The sequence below is a fragment of the Capra hircus genome, chromosome 13 (assembly GCF_001704415.2).
Source record: "Capra hircus breed San Clemente chromosome 13, ASM170441v1, whole genome shotgun sequence".
Taxonomy (NCBI): Eukaryota; Metazoa; Chordata; class Mammalia; order Artiodactyla; family Bovidae; genus Capra; species Capra hircus.
Window position 1 is genome coordinate 12219066 of NC_030820.1, and position 24875 is coordinate 12243940.

The following is a 24875-nucleotide window of genomic DNA, read 5'->3' on the forward strand; positions in this document are numbered from 1 at the left end:
CTCATCCGACAATGCTGTACCCTGGTCTCAGATTTCCAGCCTCCAGAACTGTGAGAAATAATGTGGATAAATGACCCAGTCTGAGTTATGGCAGCCAGAAGGGACTAATACAGTACAGGCTAGCTTAACGCACTGCCCACTCCCCTGAAAGACTGAAGGCTTCCGTGTTCCCTGGAATTGTCTCATATCATATGCTCTCCTCAGGTAACGACTTGCCAAAATGGGAATATAAAGGTCCAGCCCCTTTGTTCCAACTCAGGACAGAGGTGAAGGGTCAATCCCAAGTTAGAGCTCCCTATGGGATTGCCTGAGGTCCCTCTGAAAAGTGCACTGGAAACCCCTTTGCTTGTACAGATGTAGACTCTAGGAGCACTCGGTAAACCTGCAGGTCAATCTCCACCTCAGAACTGGAGAACTGAATCCATGATACACGGTTACGGAGAGGAATGTCCTTCTCTGAGGAGATACATGCTGGAGTATTTCTGAGTTAAATGTCAAGATGTTTGCAATTTATTTTCAAACTATTCTGAAAAAAACAAGTCCTGTATGTATGGATGTATATCGTAAATGTGGCAAGATATTTACAATTGGTGAATCTAGGTGATGTGTGTTCCTGTGTTTGTACTTCTGTTTCAATGTTTCTGTAGGTTTGAAAATCTCCAAAATAAAATATTAAGAGGTTGAAACACACAGAAAGGCGATATAAGAGTTGTAAAAGGAATTTCCAGAAGTATTAACAGAACAGAAGAGAGTAGGGTGTCGTGAGATCAAAGAGTTTCAAAATTAAGATAGTGCCAACGTTATCAAATTGCTACAAAATGGTCAAGCAAGGATAGGACTGAAGTGTCCCAGAGATTTAGCATCCAGAAGGTCCTTGATAATCTTGGGGACAGGACTGTCAGTGGAGAAAAAGGCACACTGCAGCTTACTAAATTGCTCATTGTCTGCAGGTTGTCATTTAGCTGCAGTATCATATTTTCCATTCTGTTGGTTTCAGTTCAGTTCAGGTTTACTGGGACTTAAAAAAATTGAATATTATGTTCAAAGTTCTGGAATGGTCCCTAAAAGGAGAAGGTAGAGTCATGGAGCAACTCACAATTATTGAAGAGGCACATTAACTCAAATACTAAACGCACTGTGATAGGTTCAAGAACAGAGGAACACAGCATAGAGGAGGGGAGGGGAGGAAGGAACACTCCAGAAGCTTTTAGAAGAAAAAAGCAAAAACGGGTAAAGACTGAGTAGGTGAGTCAATACAGCCTGGCTTCCTATAGGCTGAATCTAGCTTAAATGTGGGATTAGTTTGGCTTGCAAATGTATTCCCAGGACTTCCCTGGTGGCATGTACAGTGAATAAGAATTTGCCTGCCAATGCAGGGGACAGGGGTTTAATCCCTGGTTCAGGAAGATTCCAGGTGCCAAAAAGCAACTGAGCCCATGAGCACAACTACTGAGCCCACTCTCTGGAGCCCTAGAGTCACAACTACTGAAGCCTAGAGCCTGTGCTCTGCACCAAGAGGAGCCACCTGAACGAGAAGCCCACACACCACAATCAAGACCCAGCTCAGCCAAATAAATAGAATAAAAAAGTTTTTAATGTATCTCAGTTAAAAATATTGATCGAGCTACTGATCACAAAACCCCGATTTCCTGCAGCTCCCTAAGATCTGGTAGCCCTTACCTGGAGCGGGGAATCTAGGGCAGGCAACAGTTCTTCATACACCCAGCTGGATTTAAGGACTTTGACCTCCGTACGCAACTGAGTCCTCTCTTCCTTTGACAGATCCTAGACGCTGGTGAGAAGGCAATGGCACCCCACTTCAATACTCTTGCCTGGAAAATCCCATGGACGGAGGAGCCTGGTGGGCTGCAGTCCACGGGGTCGCGAAGAGTCGGACACGACTGAGCGACTTCCCTTTCACTTTTCACTTTCATGCATTGGAGAAGGAAATGGCAACCCACTCCAGTGTTCTTTCCTGGAGAATCCCAGGGATGGGGGAGCCTGGTGGGCTGCCGTCTATGAGGTCGCATAGAATCGGACACGACTGAAGCGACTTAGCAGCAGCAGCAGCAGCAGCAGCAGACGCTGGTGAAGGGAACACTGGCAAACTCTTGCCCACCAGCATGCCACCCGTTTTGGTAAATAAAATTTTATCGGAACCAGGGCTGCGATTTGAAAGAGGTGCCCCGAGACAGGAAAGGGGCAGGGTAGTAGCTCGGATTTTTAAATAATTGTGTTAAAATACTAGTAATTTTCATTGTTTTCTGCTGTCCCCTTAAATTGTGGTGGTCAGCGCCAAACAGGCCACACCTTACACCCTGCCCTACTGTGAAGGGTTTCGAATGACATGATTAACAGCTTGGACCTGATTTAATCTATACAATGGTAAACAGATCTTTTTTTTTTTTTTAGCAGAGGCGTGATTAGATTCGCGACTGTACGTTTCCACGCCCCTAAATCCCACCCTTACATTTACAGCCTCTCGGGTTCTCACTTCTCTCTAACACCCACATCCTGGCTCCTTCTTCGGCCCCTGAACCACTGACGGTGCCCTCCCCAGTCCCCTCCGAGAGAGTACCCCAGGAGGCCCCAGGAACCTGCCTCCTCTGGCGCATCCTTCACCTGCGCCCCGCGCCGCCGTTTCCTGCATCCTTCCAGGCCCGAGAGTCAACACCGGCACCATCGCTCTGCTACAACGGGGCGGAGCTTCCGCATCGGCCCGCTCTTCACTCGGCTAGTGCTGCCTCGCCCCGGCGACCATCCAGCGGGAGGCGGAGCAAGTCCAAAATGGCGGCTCTCAGGCTGGCGCGCTCCGTGCTGCTGAGGCTTTGAGGTGGTCGCCGGGGGTCGAGGGGGGGAACGATTTCCCCGCCGCGGAGGCCTTGGAGAATGAATCGGGGGCCCTGCTAAGGCTAGTCGGCGGAGGTGGAGAGAAGTGGCGGCACGGACTGCGGTGGAGTCCACGGAGCGGGATGTGCGAGAGTTACTCCAGGTCGTTGTTGAGGGTCTCGGTGGCGCAGATCTGCCAGGCGCTGGGCTGGGACTCGGTGCAACTGAGCGCCTGCCACCTTCTCACGGACGTGCTGCAACGCTACCTGCAGCAGCTGGGACGGGGCTGCCACCGGTACTCGGAGCTGTGTGAGTACGGGGCTGAGGACGGGAGGCTGCCTGGCCGGTCACGAGTGACACCTCCGCGCTCCCCTGTGCTCTCCCGGCGTCCGGGAGGTGTTGGTCCTTCGCCCTCACCCCGCGATCGGGTGTCTTCTCGCCCCCTGACGCTCCTCCGCTCCCACTGCCCGTGGAAACTCGAGTCATCCCTCTGCTGCCTCTTCGCCAGCCGCTAACTTATCCCGCGTGCAGCAGGAGCCGGGTCCCCGCTCCCAGCTCCACACCCTCTGCCCTCCTCTCTGATCTGAACATCGGCCTTAATCATTGTCTCCTTTGGCAGCGTGCAGAACCCCCTCCAGAACGCCTTACAGCCTCTGTTAGTTTGGTCTTTTCCCTCCCCTTGCCCGCAAACTACTACAACTAGTTGTCACAGGCGCTCCGTCTACCGGCCGTTTCTTACAAGCCTGGCCGTTCTTCAGCTCCTGACAACACAGACTCGTTGACAGCTCTGCTCCGTTAGGGACACTGCCTCTTCTTTCTGTTTCTGTTCGTTTCACGGGCAGCATCTCTACCAACTTGGTCAGTTTCACTTATGTTCACTTTCACTTACGTCTCAATTGATTTCCTCCTCTTCTGTATTTTCATGTCAGTGGTTATCAGAGTGTGGTAGAGAGATCATAGGCAGTTTACAAGCTTCCCCAGGTAGTCTGGGCTACAGCAGATGGTTTTTAAGTGAATATTTGGTAGTACCTGTTCTTTAGTGGCTAAGTCATGTCTGACTCTTTTGTGACTCCGTGGGCTGGATCCCGCCAAACTCCCCTGTCCATGGGGTTTCCTAGGCAAGAAGACTGAAGTGGATTGCCTTTTCCTCCTCCAGGGGGTCTTCCCCGGCCCAGTGACCAAACTGGCAGTCTCCTGCCTTAGCTGGTGGATTCTTTACCACGGGACCACCAGGGAAGCCCCAGGAGTATCTATAGCTGGTGGCATTTACAAAATTGGAATCTTTAATAGGTGCTACACATCATCTCATTGATGAGAAGTTTGTGTGTGGAGAGGGAACTGACTGACCCTCATTGAAGTTTCAGGGCATTATTTTTCAGGTGGTAAGCTGGAGAACTGGGTGAAGTGTTTCATGCAACATTTTGTTTTGTTAAGGTGGTTACTCTACTGAAAAATTGACACCCTTGGATACACTTTACTTCTTAGGTCCCAATTTCCATACCAACTTCCATCGTGCTATCGGAATAACCTGTCAGTCACGCCATAACACAAACCTGACTGTGTCATTCTTAAAAATATTCCAGTTAGTTACAGGCTGGGAATCCGAGCTCTCTAGCAGCACGCGCTTGCCTTTGTGAGCTCACATTTTCTTACTTTCTGCTGTCCTATCATCCACGGATAGCATGACTTCTGTTTTGAGATTCACTTATCATTTTGCTTTAGGAAACTCATCATATCTCTTCTCATAATTCTGTGCATATTTCTGCCATGTTAACTGAACATCTTGTTTGTTTTTTAAATGTATTTATTTGGCTGTGCTGAGTCTTGGTGGTGGCACGCGGGATCTTGGGTCTTCATTGAGGCTTTTGGGACCTAGTTCCCTAATCAAGGATGGAACCTGGGCCCCCTGCATTAGGAGCTCGGAGTCTTAGTCACTGAACCACCAGGGAAGTCCCTGAATACCTTATTTTGTAGTCATCTGTGTATATCTCTCACCCTCTCCTCTTCCCTCCCCAGGAGACAAATTTATTATATTGGTGTTCAGTAACCTAGTACAGTGCCATAATAGAATAGGCAGCCAGGAGATACTTGTTGAATAACTGAACTGATAAGCCACTACCATAATAATTATTTAGTCCTTTGACTTTTTGAGTTTTAAAAATGTGTAGTTTTGGACCACTTGATTTCACAGCTGTGTCAAATCTGAACTTGAAGCTGCCGAGTGGCTCTCACTGTTGTCTTGCTCGCGTACCACCAGCACACTGCTCTTTGCTTTTGCTTCATTTTCCTCCCTCCTCCCTTCCTGGCCCTTGTGTGAGTTTACTGTTACGGTATGCATGGGCCCGGTTATATTTTTTGCTCCCAAATTCCGTAAATGAGGATGGCTGTTCTGTACCTTTAGGTCAAAATATCTGCAGAATACATAGTTACCTTTCCTGACTCACAGAACCAGATGGGTGCTGGCACTGCAAGCAGCCAGGTATTCTAGAGTCATGGGGCGAGCCTTGTTTTGCCTGCATGGGAACCTCGTGGATAATTGCCCAGTCTCTGTAATGATTATCTTACTTTTAGTGAGAATAGGATGATCCGGTTCATTACTCCTCATTGTGATCTGGTGACTTTTCAAAAATGCTACTTCCTGGTATACTTAACTGGTTACAGACTTTTTTAGGTTCTTTTTTCTCCACTGTTCTTATTTCAGACCGGAATTAGGTCCCCACTATGCAATCTTGTCTTCTGTTTCTTCATTTCTTTTGTCTTTCTAACACAACGTGTTTTGAGCACCACTTATATATTTGCTACCTAATGGAGACGTAGGATTACTTAGGCAAAATCCCTGCCCATAAGGTGTGTACTAGGGTGTCGAAATGTCAGTAAAAACAGAATGATGGCATTTGTTCCTTTTTAAAAAGATGCTCTTTCAGTAAAGCAGGTATCAGAAGTTACTGTTAATTCAACAAATATTACATTTAAAAGTTTCCCAAAGGTAACGATTTGCCAAAGCACTCAGGAGCAGAAGTTTCCGTATGCGCTCTATTATACATTATACTGAAAGCAGTGCACGGTATCGATAGTACCTGCAGAGGACATACAGAGACGGAGAGACGCGTGCGCACTCTGGGTTCCCGGGCCGGCTTCACAGGGAAGACGAGATTTGAGTTGAAGCGTGACGCACAGTGGTGCGAGGTGGGGAGCACGCCAGGTAGAAGAAAAACATGACCTGAGATGACAAAGTGGGATTCAGTGAGACAGCCAACGTGGAATATGTAACCAGTTCACTTGGAAGGTGCTAGAGAGAAGTGTTGGAGAAGGCAATGGCACCCCACTCCAGTACTCTTGCCTGGAAAATCCCACAGACGTAGGAGCCTGGTAGGCTGCAGTCCATGGGGTCGCTAAGAGTCGGACATGACTGAGACGACTTAGCAGCAGCAGCAGCAGAGAGAAGTGTTAAATGGAGAAAAATCAGGTGAGGGAGGGACTTCGCAGATAGAGGCAGGAAACACTGCACGCTTCTGTGCAGGGGAGAGGGTGCTGAAAGTGATTCTTGAAGACAGTTGCGCTGTCGGTGAAACGCACTAGAGATGCACTGGGGAGGGCCTGAAGCTGTGATGAGACGGGGAGAGTGGGAACGGAGCAAAAGAAGTGCTGAGAGCCAGCGCCAGCAAGGATGGTGCGGGGGGGGGGGGGGGGGGGGGAGGAAGGACTGGAAGGTCTTGGGCTGAAACTGCTCAGATGCGGAGGAATTCAAGAGGATCACATTTTTTTAGAGTGAGAAAAGAATAATGCTTTTAATAAGGATCAAAGAGTTGAAAATGCCTGCCTGTCATTAAGGGGAAGAGCAGGTATTCATTTTATGTATTCTTTCTCTTTTATACATCATAGAAGTAGCCTGTACTTGTATGGAAATTCAGACTACAACATTCTTGAAGTTAGATGCGAGTCTCATGGTTCAGTTCTTCCCTTCCCTGTCTGTTGCGATCAGCCCTGTAACCTGTTACAGTTGAATGTGTATCTTTCCAGAAGTTTTCTGAATAGGTGTTAGCAAGCAGGTCTAGTTTTTGCAAACTGTGTATTATTTTCCATTTTACATCATGATTTAATTTTAGGCAAACTGAATTTGATATGATTATAGGAGATTGCAGTAAAAAAAAAAGAAAGAAGACTATTTTATGGAAATCTGGAACTGGAATTTTCATAGAAGTTTTAAAAGATGCAGAGACCTTAAGTTCTATTCAGGGCAGGCAGAGAAGGAACCTCCTTTTCTAAAGAGAATCTCACTATATCTAATGCTTTATTGGTTTATCTCTACCCATTTTATATAGTATCTTCTAAACACATTTAAAATGTATATTCAAATTGCCTGTATGATCTAAGTCCTGCCAACACATTTTCTTCGATTTAAAAAAATTTGATTTAGTGGTATAATCATTTAGCAGATGTTTATGGAGTACCAGCTGTATGCCAACCACTGTTGTACTTTCCAGCACTGTATCACTGACAGAAAATGGAATGGACATTTACCTAGCTCGGCATTCTACATATTTGATAGAAAATAATGACAAACATTTACTTTGTGTCAGCCAGTGTCCCAGGTGCCCTTGACCAGCCTTGAGTTGCTTTTGACGCTAGTTCTGTACTGGCTGCTTGTCAGCATGAACTGGCCCAGGTGTTCTGGCTGGTCATCAGGTTGTATTTAAATGGCCTTTCAGAGTCAGCTTTCTAATATTTGAACAATACGATGTTCTGTTGAAACTTTATTCAACTCTTTCCAATAACTGAGTCCTAAGTATATATTTGTTTCTGAGCTGCATATTTACCTAATACTTTTTATCTTAAAGCCTTAAAAGATATTCATGGAATTTTCTTAGAATAATTTGCTCTGCTTTTGACTCTGTTTCAGATGGCCGGACAGACCCAATTTTGGATGATGTTAGTGAAGCTTTCCAACTCATGGGGGTTAGTCTTCACGAACTGGAAGACTATATCCACAATATTGAACCCGTCACCTTCCCACATCAGATCCCTTCATTTCCTGTCAGCAAAAACAACGTTCTTCAGTTTCCTCAACCCGGAAGTAAAGATGCAGAGGAAAGAAAAGAGTACATCCCTGATTACATGCCACCCATTGTGTCTTCTCAAGAAGGTTTGTGAGGGTTTTTGTTTCTTGCTCGTGTATTTGTAACTATTTTAATGGCTTTTTAGTCTGCTTAGGTTTTCTAACTGAAATATATAAAATGTTATGCTAACATATAAATTCTGGAAATGCAACAAAAATATTTTAATATTACTTACAAATTGTTCTAACCTTTAAGGCAACAAACTTGCAGCCAGCCTCAGCAGGCAGAGCCCTGGAATCATCAAGGCATTAATTTCCTTTGTAAATTTTAAGTAGGGGAGAACTGAAGGTGACCTCAGAGAGAAGCCTGTCAGGAGACATAGTAAATGAAAATGGGATATTCAGTAAATGAGAAAAGCTTTGAAGCATAAAATTGGGGTGGTTCTCCCCATTTACTGTAGACGTGAGTTAGGTGATACTGGAAACAGTGGGTGAACATTCACTAATATTATGTAGATTTATCTGTATGATAAGTAGAAATATTTATGTTTGGTCATACAGAATTTTTATTGCAAAATAATACCTACTCAGGCATAGTCAATCCTTGAGTTCCTTTCTTCCTGCATAATTTTACATGTTGATCTTCTAGGTTCACTAAGATTCTAAAGAGATACATATGTAATTTGTGGTCTGTAATGCAGGTACAAAACATTTTTTCTTGTTAAAAAATGGGAAAGTTGCAATTTTTTTTAAAAAAATTCTGAAACCATAGATGTGCTTCAGGATAACGCAAATGATGGCAGAAATAGCTTTATCGCTTTGTTTGTTCATGTGCAGTTCAGTGGCTTTACGCACATCGACACTGTCATGCTACCAGCGCCGCTGTTCATCTCCAGCACATTTTCGTCTCTAACTCCGTAACCATTGAACAGTAACTCCTCACTGCCCCTTCCCCTCAGCCCCTGGCAGCCATCATTCTGTTTCCTGTCTGCAAATTTGACTGCTCTAGGTATTTCATGTAAGTGGAATCTCACATATCTGTTTACCTGCCTTGCTTCACTTGGCATAATGTCTTCAAGAATCATCCATGTTGTAGGAAGTGTCAAAATTTGTCTCCTTTTGAGGGCTGAACTATACCTCATTGTGCATATTAAGCCACATTTTGTTTTCCATCCATTTTTGGATGGCTGCTTGGGTTGTTTCTACCTTTTAGCTGTTGTGAATCTGCTGTGAACATTGCGAATACTTGATGCTCTGCTTTTCAGTTCTTTGGGGTCTATACTCAGAAGAGGAATTGCTGGATCATATGGCAATTCTATATTGTTTGAGGAACAGTTTAAACATGGAAAACTATCATAGCTTTCTGGTTTGAGTCCCTTGGATAAAGACTCTACCTGACAGCTTAGCACTTTTCTACTTAAAGTTCTTAGAGATTTAATCCTAACTGAAGGCAGCAGTCAGTTTTCACCAGTAAATGTAATACAAAGCATGCCTTCAGTAGGCGTTCTTGCTGCTAAGTCGCTTCAGTCGTGTCCGACTCTGTGCGACCCCATAGACGGCAGCCCACCAGGCTCCCCCGTCCCAGGGATTCTCCAGGCAAGAACACTGGAGTGGGTTGCCATTTCCTTCTCCAATGCATGAAAGTGAAAAGTGAAAGGGAAGTTGCTCAGTCATGTCCGTCTCAGCGACCCCATGGACTGCAGCCTACCAGGCTTCTCCGTCCATGGGATTTTCCAGGCAAGAGTACTGGAGTGGGGTGCCATTGCCTTCTCCAAGGAGTTCTTGAACCGAGTTCAATTAAGTGTTGTTTGTAGGGTCTTGCCTGTAAAAGTTCCCTGTTTGTCCTCCTTTCCTGACTAATGGTACATTAGCAGCTCGGCTTGGAAATCTTCACACTTGCAAATCAGTCATTCCCAGTGTTCCTCAGTAGCTGCTAAGAATCTGTCTCCTCCACACCTTTGAGTTGATTTGTATTTGTAACCTTTATTACCTTGGAGGATGTCTTACTGTTTGTAACCCGCTGTGTAAAGGCGTTCTGTTTAAACCCCTCATTCCCTAATGTCTGTGTTCTTGATCTTAGAAACTTATATTTGTTACAGCTTCTCTAAGCACATATTACTTTAATAACAGATGAATTTCAGTATTAACATCATCAAAGGAGGGTTTCTTGGGCTGAGGCCTGGTACTAACGGTTGAAAAGAACTCCTCTTGATGAAAGTAGCATCAAGTTAGTCTGTGATGTGTCCTCTTGTACTTTAAGAATAGCTTTGTATGGCTCTGAAATATATTTTAGATGAAATGCCACTTAGAAGTATACAAGTATGTTTAAAATGTTACTTAGAAGTACACAAAATTTGAAATTGTGCTAAGAAAACATGTCATCAAATGCTGGGAGGAAACAGAAGGCATTACATGGGAGGAAACTGAAGGGAAGACACTGTTGTGAGTACGTGGCACATTAGTGATTCTCAGAGTGATACAAGTATCATTTCAGCGAGTTAGACACTGGTAAAGTGTAACAGCAAGACTATGTGTGTTACCAGTTGGCATGTGTTTGAGCTGGAACTACTGTCTTCTCCATATAAACAGTTTTATAGTCCATTTTCTCTGTGTATTTTGGAGCTTTCTAAATCTATTTTCATATCATTTTGCCTCCCGTTCAGCCTCCTGTTTAGTAGTTAGATTGTTTAAAGTTTTTTGTTTTTTGTTTTTTTTTAATTTGAATTCAGGTTCAATTAATCTCACTTCCTGGTTCATACACAGGTTCCTCTCTGGTCATTGCATGGCCTGCATTTATTAATTTGGAGAGTTAATTATTTTTAATATTGTAATAAACCCTGATGAGCTCACTACTCAGAACCAAAGCTAGGACTTTGATTATAGTCTATGCTTACCTTCTTGTTTTGTTTTTATGGCACACAAATTATATACAATGAAGTTCTCTCAAAGTGATATGGTTATCATGTTTAAATATTGTCAAGGAAATGTAGCTAAGATAGCAGATTTGTACTGGGTAGTGAAGGAGAGTGAAAAATTATTCAGTGATTTTAGCTACTGACTGCTTTCTGAAATTATGATAGTAAATTTTTGAGTTTCTCTTCTGGATTATTTGAAGCAAAAGAAGAATCTTATGTTATTTGAAGTTTCTGCAATAGAAATTATAAACATTCTAGGAGGAAAATAATGTAAGCCTTGACCACTTCTTTTTCCAGCTAACACTTATGGATTTTCTAAGGAGCAGAAATATTGCTGATTCATATAATGTGCATATTGTTCATAAGGATATAGTAATGATAGGCAGTACAATAAGATATTTATTAAAACCTTTTATTCAGGGAAAAGAACATAAAATACAGTCCTGTGGTTACCCAGTTTTTAATACAGCCACACAAGTCAACTTAGTAAGTCATTTACAACCGGAAGTCTTTTTTTCCACCGGCACAGCACATTAGAAGGTATCTAGCATTCTGGTTAGTGGTGCACAATGTGGTACAGATGTGAAGAACTTTGATAATAACATCTGTTCACCAAGTTTTTTGTTTTATTTTCCTAAGAGCCACAGGCATGGTCAGACTTTGGTCATAAAATTGTACTAGCAAAGTTCTGTCATGGGGCTTCCCTCTTATCAATCTTTCAACCTGGTTTACGTCAAAGAAAGCGTGTGGGGACCCCCTCTGGCGGTCCAGCGGTTAAGACTTTGCCTTCCAGTGCAGAGGGTGTGGGGTCGGTCCCTGGTTGAGGACCTGTAGAAGCAGCCTGGGCTCCATGGAGCCATTCGGCTGAGACTCAGTTAGTTCCTGAGTTTACAGTCTCACAAAGCCACTCTCCCTTTCCCAGTGTCATTTCCACTGTCTGTAAGGCACGTATACGAGCCTGCCACGAGAGGGATGGTGAGGACTGAGATTCCGTAGACATTTATGTGGAACAGGACCGTGCGCAACGCAGAACAACGCATGTTGGTCCCCTTCCCATCTTGCTGCTTCATTCTTGAGGAACTTCCTTTTCCCTTGAAGGACAATATACATTTGAGGAAGTGACTCAACAATAAGAATAATCTAAAACAGTGTTCATCACATGCTTAGGGGCTAAGGAGACACAGACTTAATACCTGGGTTGGGCGTGTGCTTGATGGAGGAGCTCTCTGACTGCCAGCTGTGTGAAGACGGGGTGGGAGAAGATGAGAGACGAATTCCTACCTGTTATAACTGATTATGTGTTTACAAGTGAAACCTCTTTGAAAGGATGTTATAAATGCACGTCCTGCACAGACTGTTACAGTTCTGATGGCCAGTACCCAGTGTGTTTTACCCAAGAACACTACCCACCTGCCAGCCCACCATATGTATTTTCAGATTCACAACAGTAACATTTTTCTTTCCTGTTTTGTTTGCCAAGGAATGCATGAAAAATAGCGTTCTCTTCCAGAGTCATTGTTCAGTTCTCAAAAGTATGGTCAGTAGATCACTGGTCTTCTAGGTGATCTGTTGATTGGTCCGTAATATTTGAGAAGGAAAAAAGAAATAGAAACCATTTACTCTGTTTTACTAATTGCAGGAAACTGAACAACCTCAAACTAAGAAACTTGGTCAAGATACTGTGATGTTGCTACTTTTAGGGCTTAAAAAATTTTTTACGTTAACTTTCTTTGAATAGATTAAGATTTATAGGAAAATCCTGTACCCAGTTTCATGTAATATTACTATATTACTATGGAATGCTTGTTGTGGTTAATGAACCAGCGTTGATATATTACTGTCATGCATTATTAATGTCCACTATCTTTAGTTTTTACCTAATGCCCTTCTTCTGATCCATCCGTATCGTATGCCCTTGACTTTAGTTGTCGTGTCTTCTTGGGCTCTCGTTGACCCTGACAGTTTCCAAACTTTCCGTCTCTGACGACCGTGACAGTTTTGAGGAGCGTTGGTCAGAGGCATATAGATGCCCCTCTGTTGGAACTTGTCAGGCTTTTCTCGTGATTGCACTGGAGTGACAGGTTTTGGGGGAGGAAGACCACAGTTGTGAAGTGCCATTTCCATCATGTCTTATTAAAGGTACATCCTGTCAATGCGATTGATCACTGTTGATGCTGACCTTGGTCATGGGGCAGAGTAGTGTTTCTCGGTATGTCCATTCTGAAGGTACCCTCCTTTCCCTCTTCCCACACTGTCACCTTTGGAAAGAATCCCCTATGCATAGACCACTGTTAAGGAGTGGGGAGTTGTACTGCCCCCCCCCCTTTAAAGGTGGAGTATTTCCGCAAATTAGACTCTTCTGCAGAAATTATTTGAAATTCTTCTTCATTTGTCTCTTCTCTCCCAGGGCTTATTTTATGAAGCGCTTTCAAAAATAAACATTTATTGGTTCAAAATAATTTTTAAAAGTAACACAAGCATGTTGGGGGAAAAAAAAATACTGTCCAAGTATATTCAGTATGAAACGAGAGGCCTTCCTCGTTTTCCTCATACTTTCATTCGCCAAGAGTAACGTGTTTAAGGTGTGAATCCTTCTAGGTCTCTTAATAGGGAATGTTTTGACTCAAGGATGTGTGTCCACTTCAGTTCCTACCATTTGTCTCTCAAGCTGCTGCTGTCTGACTTCCTCCATCCTTCTCTTGAAGTCGCTTTCATTGAGATCACCAAGTACCACCTGACTGGTTGACTTAAAGGCAGTGTTTATCCTTATTTACTGAACTATTCTTTTGGAGGAGTGGGTATAGCTTAGTGAATTATTACAAAGGAATTACCTTTATAAAGGGCTTCCCTGGTGGCTCAGTGGTAAAGAATCTGCCTGCCAATTCAGGAGATGCAGGTTCGATTGCTGGGTTGGAAAGATCCCCTGGAGAAGGGAGTGGCTACCCACTCTAGTATTCTTGCCTGGAGAATCCCATGGACAGAGGAGCCTGGTGGGCTACAGTCCATGAGGTTGCAAAGAGTTGGCTTAGTCAGCTTAGCAACTAAACAACAAGCAAATACCTTTTAACCACCTCCCATTTCAGTACCCAGAACTTTACCAACCACTCCAGAGCCCCGCCGTGTGCCCACCCCTCTCTTTTCCACTCTACTCGCTTTATTGTAGGGAATACCGCTTTGTTTTTCTTAATAGTTTTATCAGTCAAATGTGCATCCCTAGATACTTTAATTTCTTTTGACATCCACCATGTTATTTTTTTCTTCCCTACTTCTTGTAACTTTTAAGTTTCTTTTAGTCCACAGGCCCCACTTCTAATTCCCTGCCCCTGCCTTCTCCCTTCTCCCCCGTACAGTGCACTGTATTTGCTGAGGAGCCTGGAGTGTTGGACTTTCAGGATTGCCCACAGTCTAGACTGGCTATGTACTCTGTACTGTCAATGGTGTAGGGCAGTGTGCTTCTTTGAAATTGGCAACAAGGATCTATAAGGACTGGTAAGACCTTCTTTCCCTGCCTCTGGCAAGACAGATGTGGGTTTGAACCTATAGTGTAAGTTTTTGAGTTACAGTTTTAAAATATATGGGTGTCCCCAGCTTTGCATTCAGCCCTTAAGTAGAGGTGCATATATTTCCCAGTGGAGATAGAGGTTCCAGCACACACAGCTATGATGGACTCCACTTTATAGTGGACCAGGCCAGAATTCTCTTCCTGGTTGAAGTGGTTTTCCTTTAATCTTTCTGGAGTTATGAAAATAAGAGCACAGTTGCAATGCTGAAATAGTTTGTATGCTTCTAAATAAGCAAAGTATCTAATGCCTTAGAAAAGGTAAGCATGTGGTATTTTACATACCTTAACCACCACATTTGTCTGTTTCTCCCTTCCATGATAGAAAAAATATTTTGTTGGTTTTAATAGAATTTTAGAGATTTCAGAAGCTTCTAGGATCCACGGTGAGAGCTCTTGGGAAATTCCTGCACGTAGCAGAGGAAGAGATTGAGAGGTGCACAGGGCAATAGATGTCACATGGCCGGCTTGGGCTGAGACCCCAGCGTGAGCATATAACTTAAGCATATAACTTAAGCCTTTGTCGTAAATTAGGATTTGGTCTCTCTTGCTTTGTTGAGTTTGAATCTTATCTGGGACAGTGCAGTAATTGCATTTTATTTAGCTAATTAGCTGCTATGGCTGCATGGAGCTTTTCTGTTTCAGATAGAATAATACCAAGTTATTTGCTTCACTTACAGTGGTGGTCTATCGATCTTGTACCGTTGGTGCTAAAGAAAATTCAGAATCGTATTTTCATTTGTTTATCAAATAGCTATGAAGAGCCTACTGTCTGCCAGGCACACTGGTTATTTTGGGAGATACAGGGATGTGTCTCCAGAAAGGGCCAACTTTGCCTTCCTAGAGTTTTCTAATCTAAGAGGGGGTGGGAGAAAGACTAGACTAATATTTATGTATGATTTCAAATTACCAAGGAATGAAGGACTTGATGACTGTGTTTTCAGTGGCCAGGATACGGTGATGGTGAGGGCGGAGGATGTCTTTGAGAGAGAAGAGTCTGGGTGGAACTTGGTCATCCAAGGGGGAGGTGATGGGGCCTGGATTCTGACTGGTGACACCATCAGAGGAAGGACCATTTTATTTTTGGTGGAGACTTTAAACTCTGCAGTCTAAATAAGAATATTGATTTCTTTTTTCCTGTGAAAGGGATTACCGTTCAGTAGGTGGCACTCTTTCCTTTTCTGTAAGTGTTTGATATCCAATTAAATGCCCCCCCCCGAAGGTTTTAAAGTCTTAAGAAAAAGCATATAACTTAAACCATAGGTGGCTTGCTTTAGAAAGAAAGACAATAGCATTGTTAATAATTTATTGTCTCTGGAGCTTTGTTAGAGTAGTTACACATGAATATATTTACTATTTGTTTTCTTTAAGGAAACTTTTGTATTTGGCCAAGATTCCTTTTTATCATTTAGCAAAGACCTATATTATCCTTCCTGAAGCTCCAGCTTTTCTTTTCAAAAATTTTAAATTATCTGTATCTACCTTTCCCTCTGTTTTGATTTTTAAACATCTTCAAAGTCCCATTAGAAGATACTTTTAATGTGGGCATATTTTCCCCATTTTCACTTTCCCCTTATGTGTCCACCCATTTTTCATTTATGAAGAGAAGTTTTGGTTAATTGACACAGGTAATATAATTTGCATCCTACTGTGGTTTGAAAATTGTATACATCTTACTTATGTAGAATTGGTTCACAGTGCTTTTCAGGTTTGCTATATCCTTCTACTTCTCTATAGATTCATTCTGTTAATTTTTGAAAGTTTGATAGTAAAACTCCAACTAAAAATCTTAATTTATCTACTTAAAAATAATTGTAATATAGAATGGAACTATATGTAACCTTGTTCTGTATGGCGTAAAATATGCCCACATTAAAACGATAGATTCAGAGGATTTGGTGTGGGTTTCTCATTCTGTCATGTGTTAGTAGGATGAGGGTGTGGAGATGCTGCAGGTTTGTTAGAGAGTTTGATTTATGGTGCTTACTTACTGAATATCTTTGAATATCTGCCCCATAGCAGTTAGCTGTTCAGCTACAGGAGTGATGGTTGAGAGGTCTCGTCTGAGATGAAAGATAAAGAGTATTACTTATTCCATGTTCCTGGCTAGTCTTTATAACCATCATTTTATTTTATTTATAATTTTTTTTTGGCTGCACCACAGGCTTGTGGGATTTTTAGTTCTCCAACCAGAGATCGAACCCAGGCCCTACTCGGTGAGGGCGTGAAGCCCTAACCACTGGACCACCCGAGAATTCCCTTTAACTGTCATTTTAAGTGACTGTGTGATGGGACACCCCTTAGTCTTGAAGATTTAGGCCTCTTCTAAGTTTTAACTTATATGAATATCACTGTAATACATGCATTTATTCATACAACTTTCTCAGTATTTCAGATTATTTCTGATTGACTTTTGAAAATTTGATTACTGAGTTAAGACTATGAAGTTAAAAGATTTTGATGAAATTCCTCTAAAAATATTGTATTAATTTACAGTACTACTAGTAATATGAAATATCTATTTTATTCCATATTTCATTTAAAACAGTGTTTCTAACTTAATAGGTGATATTATTTACATTTAAAATTTTAAATTCTGGTGTTAACATTTAACACAGTCTGAGAAAAAGTGTTCTTAACCTTCGGGGTATTGTTAGAATTGATTAGCTCCAATTTTTGGTTTTGAGTTTTGAGCAGTTCTTTTTATTTGGAAGGATTGGCATTTCATGGTTTTTATTCTTTCTTAGAGGTTGTCAAAAGCACAATGTTAAAATATATTTAATTTTTTAGTTGAATAAAACTCCTTCTGCCTTGCCATTACCATATGGGTCCATTGCATCCTCATATAAATTTAAATTACAATATGGGATCTTATGGATCATGTTTTCTGTATCTTGAAACATCTTGCTATTTAATCATCATAGGTATTATTTTATTATGACTCATTGTTACTCATCAGTTGTTCCCAAATATACTTAAAAATGGAAGAATATGAAATGCAAATATGAGAGTAAAATGGAAGAATGATGAAATCACCTAGATAAGGATGATCCAATAGTGAAATAAATTGTCACCTTTCATTTTTCTAATTTTGGGGCCATTTTCTAATTCTGTATTCTGTTTCAAGAATGTAATTAAGAAGACTGGAAGCATTGTTCTAGCCGACTTTTAGGTTTAATTGAACACACTTGAAAGTGCAAAATTTTTCATTTTCTACTTGGAAAAGGGAAAAAACTAACATTTCATAATTATTAGACAAATCAGAAATAAACGCAGAGCTAGCAACATTTTTTGCCTTGTTTTCCCTCTCCTTTTACTTATATTTCTGCAAATTATGTATCAAATGGCTTAAAAATATGAAGGTTCCACTGAGCCAAGATGTCAAATGGTAATAGTTATTTTTCCTGCTATCCTGAGGGTGAAAGTAAGAAACATTTGTCGGATTTAATGGCGCTATTACATTTGAACACTTCTCTTTAGTGTGCAGCCCTAATTATGTCTTGACAGACACAACTGGGAATAGTTAGAAGGAAGCAGTAGGTCTGGGCCAATCAGCAGTGGAAAGGAAAGCTCAGGAAGTCCCAGGGCCACTGTAGAGGAGAAAAACTCACTTTTCATTTCCTCTCCTGTACAGCGTGTTCAGATTAACTTTAAAGGGGCCTGAGCTGTAGGTGGGAAGATTCTGTCCGCGGTTGAGTGTTACCTGTGTGTTGGGGCCCCTCTCAGCAGGCATCGAGTCGTCAGTGCACAGACCTTGCCAGGTCCCCTGAGAACTGCTTCATATCCTATTGCCCATTCAGTAGGAAACAGGGATACACTGAGTTTTGCATTTAAAGGGTTTCTGAAAGTTCAGCCTCCAGTGAAGGCTGGCAGTGAATTCGTTATTATTAAAGCTGCTTTGTTGGGAAGAAAAGGATTGTTTAGAACTGTCCTCTTTGGTGTTACCAAAAATGCTCTGGGAAACTTTTTTTCCAATGGCAAAGAATTCTGTGTCTTTACATGTCTATATGGTACACATCGTACGTCTTCTTACAAATATCGTGCAACTGTTGCACCCGCCAAAGTGGTGTTTAACCCACATGGCCGCGGAACCTAGCAGAATACACGTGTTTACAGTTTAACAAGTGTTCAAGGTTTCCAGAGACGTTCATGGCACGGTTTGTTTTTTCTTGAGACCTTTTTTTTCAACCTTGTCTTTCTCAATTTTAGTAGCAAAAAGGTGACTTAAACAGATGGTGAGTTTGTGTCAGACTTTGAGGGACAAGGGCCTGAATGCTGGATTTGATGGAACTTGGAGAGAAATAGCAGCACTTAGATGCCCTGAGTGAGGTGCCACACCCTCTTCTGAGGGTCTTCCACATACTGCCTTCATCATAGCCCTGCCTGAGGATTAAGAGCTGGTGTTGGTCCTTCTGTAGACGAGCAAACTGAGGTGTAGAGGTGGTAGGGAACTTTCAAGATCACACACTAGTAACTGGGGGATCCAAAGTCTGACTCCAAAGGACTAGTTTTTTTGTTTGTTTCTAAGTTACTTAAGCGCATTTTTTTATGCTTAAATTGTGTTACTGTGATGCTCCCATTTATAAGATTCAAGTATCCATAATGAAGCTTTTGGTTACTTTATGCCACTGATTTAACCCTGTTGATTGTGGACTTCTGGGAAGACTTGAGGTTATTGCCTGAGTTGCCTGAAGCGTCCTATGTAGACTAAGTAAAAGAGCTTATATGAACATATAATGTAACTCTATTTTTAGTGTGTAGAACAGTTGTTGTGGTTAATAACATACAATTTCATTTAGTTCATAGTCTTTTGTTATTGCGTATTTCCCTAAGTGGGCTCTCCAGGTGGCTCAGTGGTTTAGAATCCACCTGCAGTGCAGGAGATATAGGAGATGTAAGTTCAATCCCTCAATTGGGAAGATGCCCTGGAGTAGGAATGGCAGCCCGCTCCAGTATTCCTTCCTGGAGAATCCCATGGACAGAGGAGCCTGGCGGGCTACAGTCCACGGGGTCGCAGAGAGGCAGACACGACTGAGCATGAATGCACGCATTTCCCTAATTACTGTATGCTAACATTACAGCTATGTTGTTGTGGGCATTCATGATACCTTTTGTTGTTAAAAAGGAGGGCATTATTTAGAAATGATTGGGAACCATCAAGTGATTGCCTTTAGGATCCGCATCTCCTGATGAGTCCTGTCTGGGCCAGGGTGAATTGCTCAGCTGACAATGAAACCCGGTGTTATTTTCTGTTTGCAGGGATGTACCTGTAGATTAAATCTTTACAATGTTTTAGTTGAGAAGCACACTTGATGGTTACTACTCCTTTCATTGATTTGCTCTCATGAATGAGAGCATTCATTATATTTAGGAATTGTAGGCCAACTCATGCTATTAATTTAAGGAAGTCACATTGGAGCCAATATCCATACAAGACATTAATTTAAAGTTACAAATGGATACTATTTAAAATATTGACCTTGTGATACATATTCACTTATTGAATTCATTCAGCATGTACTTAGTGATTGCGTGTGCCAGTGAACACAGAAGATACATATGAGCAGAACAGACAGTAGTTTTTGTCCTTGTGGATTTTATACTTTCAGTTCAGTTCAGTCGCTCAGTCGTGTCCGACTCTGCGACCCCATGGACTGCAGCACGCCAGGCCTCCCTGTCCATCACCAACTCCCGGAGTTCACCCAAACTCATGTCCATTGAGTCGGTGATGGCCATCCAGCCATCTCATCCTCTGTCATCCCCTTCTCCCACCTTCACTCTTTCCCAGCATCAGGGTATTTTCAAATGAATCAGTTCTTCGCATCAGGTTTCAGCTTCAACATCAGTCCTTCCAGTGAACACCCAGGACTGATTTCCTTTAGGATTGACTGCTTTGATCTTCTTGCAGTCCAAGGGACTCTCAAGAGTCTTCTCCAACACCACAGTTCAAAAGCATCAATTATTCAGCACTCAGCTTTCTTTATAGTCCAACTCTCACATCCATACATGACTACTGGAAGAACCATAGCCTTAACTAGATGGACCTTTGTTGGCAAAGTAATGTCTCTGCTTTTGAATATGCTATCTAGGTTGGTCATAACTTTTTTCCCAAGGAGCAAGCATCTTTTAATTTCATGGCTGCAGTCACCATCTGCAGTGATTTTGGAGCCCCCAAAATAAAGTCTGTCACTGTTTCCACTGTTTCCCCATCTATTTGCCATGAAGTGATGGGACCAGATACCATGATCTTAGTTTCCTAAATGTTGAGCTTTAAGCCAACTTTTTCACTCTTCCTCTTTTACTTGCATCAAGAGGCTCTTTAGTTCTTTGCTTTCTGCCACGAGGGTGGTGTCATCTGCACATCTGAGGTTATTGATATTTCTTCCAGAAATCTTGATTCCAGCTTGTGCTTCCTCCAGCCCAGCATTTCTCATGATGTACTCTGTATATAAGTTAAATAAGCATGGTGACCATATACAGCCTTGATGTACTCCTTTCCCGATTTGGAGCCAGTCTGTTGTTCCATGTCTTGTTCTAACTGTTGCTTCCTGACCTGCGTACAGGTTTCTCAGGAGGTAGGTCAGGTGGTCTGGTATTCCCATCTCTTGAAGAATTTTCCAGTTTGTTGTGATCCACACAGTCAGAGTCTTTGGCATAGTCAATAAAGCAGAAATAGATGTTTTTCTGGAACTCTCTTGGATTTTCAGTGATCCAATGGATGTTGGCAAATTGATCCCTAGTTCCTTAGCCTTTTCTAAATCCAGCTTAAACATCGAGAAGTTCACAGTTCACGTATTGTTGAAGCCTGGCTTGGAGAATTTTGAGCTTTACTTTACTAGCATTTGAGATGAGTGCAATTGTGCGGTAGTTTGGGCATTCTTTGGCATTGCCTTTCTTTGGGATTGAAATGAAAACTGACCTTTTCCAGTCCTGTGGCCACTGCTGAGTTTTCCAAATTTGCTGGCATATTGAGTGCAGCACTTTCACAGAATCATCTTTTAGGATTTGAAATAGCTCCACTGGAATTCCATCACCTCCACTAGCTTTGTTCGTAGTGATGCTTCCAAAGGCCCACTTGACTTCGCGTTCCAGGATGTCTGGCTCTAGGTGAGTGATCACACCATCATGATTATCTGGATCATGAAGGCCTGTTTTGTGTAGTTCTTCGGTGTATTCTTGCCATCTCTTCTTAATATCTTCTGCTTCTGTTAGGTCCAGACCATTTCTGTCCTTTATTGAGCCCATTTTTGCATGAAGTGTTCCCTTGGTATCTCTAATTTTTTTGAAGAGATCTCTAGTCTTTCCCATTCTATTGTTTTCCTCCATTTCTTTGTATTGATCGCTGAGGACGGCTTTCTTATCTCTCCTTGCTATTCTTTGTAACTCTGCATTCAAATGGGTATATCTTTCCTTTTCTTCTTTGCCTTTTGCTTGTCTTCTATTCACAGCTATTTGTAAGGCCTCCTCAGACAGCCATTTTGCTTTCTTGCATTTCTTTTTCTTGGGGATGGTCTAGATCCCTGTCTCCTGTACAATGTCACGATCCTCCGTCCATAGTTCATCAGGCACTCTATCAGAGCTAATCCCTTGAATCTATTTCTCACTTCCACGGTATAATCGTAAGGGATTTGATTTTATACTTTAGTGGGTAGAATATAGAGGAAATAAGAAAAACAAATTATATAGTATTCTTGAAAGGGGATAAGTACTATGAGAAAAAAATAGGGCATTATAAGGAGTAATGAAAATGCTAGGGCTGGAAAGACAGTTGCAGTTAACACTATGGTAGCCAGGTAGACATCACTGAGAAAGGGACATCGGAGCAGAGATGTTAAGGAAGCGAGGGAGGTTGCTGTGCAGGACATCTGGGGAAAGAGCCTTTGCAGAGAAATAGTGCAAAGCCCTCCAAGGGGTGCATATCTGGTGGGTTTGCCCTGGTGGTGAGTATGACTGGTACAGAGTGGTGATGGAGGGGTGGAGGCAGGGAGAGGAGGCTGGGTAGGGAACTCTGGAAAGGAGCATCCTGGGAGTCTTCTGGTGGAGTCTCTGAAAGCCAGGGTGCTTCAGACAAATGGGTATTTCCGAGTCTGGGGCAGTAAGTCTACAGAGCAGCCTGGAGCATTATACAGTTGGCAACAATTTCTCAAAGATGGCTAGAATCAGAAGGGCTCAGAGGCCAGCTTAGAGACGGTCCCACTCACTGGTGTTCTGGTAGATGTTTCATAACCTCTTCCAAAAAGAGAAAGGAAGGAAGGAAGAGGAAAAGAAAGCATATATATGCATTCACATATTTATCACACATTTTCCTAACATGAAAATGTGTAGTACACCATTTGCAAATAATAATAAAAAATAAGACTCTTAGTTGTAAGTTCTATATAGTCATCTAGTTTTACAGAATGCTCTTGATTTTTGCTAAACTTTCATATCCATAACCAAACTATAGGTGTGCATGCCCAGTGGTTATGGTTCCAGCATGCATGGTTGATGTTTTCCCTTATATTAACAAGGAAGACAAAAGTGAAGCAAATAATATGTGTTGAAACTTGGCTCATTTGTTAGTAACAAGAAAGACTCCTTTGCTGAGTTGGATACTGGTTTTTAAATGCTGGAAGAATATTTTCCCATTTGTTTGTGCTAATCTGCATTTTCAGCACTTTCTCCATCATTTTCCTAAGTCTAGACAGTTAACAAAAATCCTTCTGTGTTTTATGATGTTTACCCATTTCCATGATGGAGACCTGGGTTTGATCCCTGGTTTAGAAAGATCCCCTGGAGAAGGGAACGGCTACCCACTCCAGTATTCTTGCCGGAGAGTTCCATGGACAGAGGAGGGTTGCAAAGAGTCAGACACACCTGAGCAACTTTCACTTTCACACCTGATGTAAATACTCCCACCTGGTTGAGTGGGTAGCACTCATTGGTTTCAAGCATTAAAGTGGTGTGATGTTGGGGAAGAGAGCTAGTGACTAATGGTATTAATAATGTTTTCATCATGCTGGTGCAGTAGATGTGAATAACTCAGAACAGTGTGACTTGGAGTGATGAAGTTTAAGTCATTCATCACTTTTGTTTTTATATAATTTAATCAGTCACAAGTTTATATGATCTGATTTTAATGTAATTGATTTAATTTTCTCCCTTTTTCCAAGAGGTGTATATCTGGAAAAAAATGTCACTCAAATTTTTAAAAATAGAATTTAAAATAAAGCCAGAATGTTCCCTACTTAAAGGATACTTGTCCCTAATCCTTTGTAAAGTGATAAATCCTTCTGAAAACCAAGTGACTGTCTCACTTTCAGACTGAGGGACATTGATCTATATGTATATATATGCTGCTGCTGCTACTGCTGCTGCTAAGTCGCTTCAGTCGTGTCTGACTCTGTGTGACCCCATAGACGGCAGCCCACCAGGCTCCCCCGTCCCTGGGATTCTCCAGGCAAGAACACTGGAGTGGGTTGCCATTTCCTTCTCCAATGCATGAAAGTGAAAAGTGAGAGAAAAGTTGCTCAGCCGTGTCCGACTCTTCGCGACCCCATGGACTGCAGCCCACCAGGGTCCTCCGTTCATGGGATTTTCCAGGCAAGAGTATTGGAGTGGGGTGCCATCGCCTTCTCCGTATATGTGTGTGTGTATATATATATATATATATAATTAAGGCCCTAAAACCCCAAAGAACTCTTTTGAACTTTTAGCTCCCTGGAAAGAAGATAGATCCTGCTTTGTATTTAGCATATTATGGTAACGATATTACAGTTCCATCCCAAAAGGACTATGAGAACTAGAAATTCCCCTGTTAATGTTCTAAAATTTCTTTTGAATTTACTTCTTAATGGAATCAGATCCGCTTCTCTTTCTGTTTGAGTAACAATCCGAGCAAGTAGGCACTTTGTTTCTAAGGTGGTATTATTTGAGTGGTCATGCTGGTGTCTAAAATAAGTAAATGTGGAAGAAAGTAAGGAGGATAAAGGAAAAAAATGAAACAAGGATTAATGAAAATGCAGGCTCTTCAGCGCGCCGCCCAAACTCCCTGCTGAAATGGTGTCCCTCCTATCATGGGCACATCGTTTTATCCCATTAGCTGCTTCTCACCACTTCTCTCACAGGCAGTGTATCAGGGAGCAAGTTCTGTGGAATCGGAGGAGAAGCTGGCAGGGTGCCTGCGGGGCAGTGCCGAGTGCTCCAGAGAGTCAGCGCCTTGGTGCCGGCGAGTCTTCGGGACGTCGAAGTGGGCGCTGGATAGGGTATCATTTGGGGGACTGTCACAGGACTCCACTCAGACTAGTTCTAGAGTTTTAAAAGGCGTTTTGATTTATGTTGCTTAAATTCTTCATCCTATTTGCGAGCTATTTCATGAAAGGGGAATTGTATTTTGATTTGAGGAGAATAATGACTTTTTTTTCTTTCACACGGGTATAAATATCATCCAAGGAAAGCTCTGAGCTTTCTCATAGCTTTTTTACACGACTTTTTATCTCAGCACCTTAAGCCATGTTTTGTTAAGGTTAAGAAAGAA

At 42.2% G+C, this 24875-nt stretch overlaps 1 protein-coding gene across 1 annotated transcript in view; it reads left to right on the plus strand.

Moving 5' to 3' along the window:
* Positions 2769-24875, plus strand: part of TAF3 (TATA-box binding protein associated factor 3) — a 119613-nt gene continuing 97506 nt past the window's right edge. Inside the window, exons 1-2 of the mRNA XM_018056967.1 lie at positions 2769-3138; positions 7730-7972. Of these exons, the coding sequence (XP_017912456.1) occupies positions 2973-3138; positions 7730-7972 (409 nt within the window). The 5' untranslated portion in view covers positions 2769-2972. The remainder of the gene's footprint in view (positions 3139-7729; positions 7973-24875) is intronic.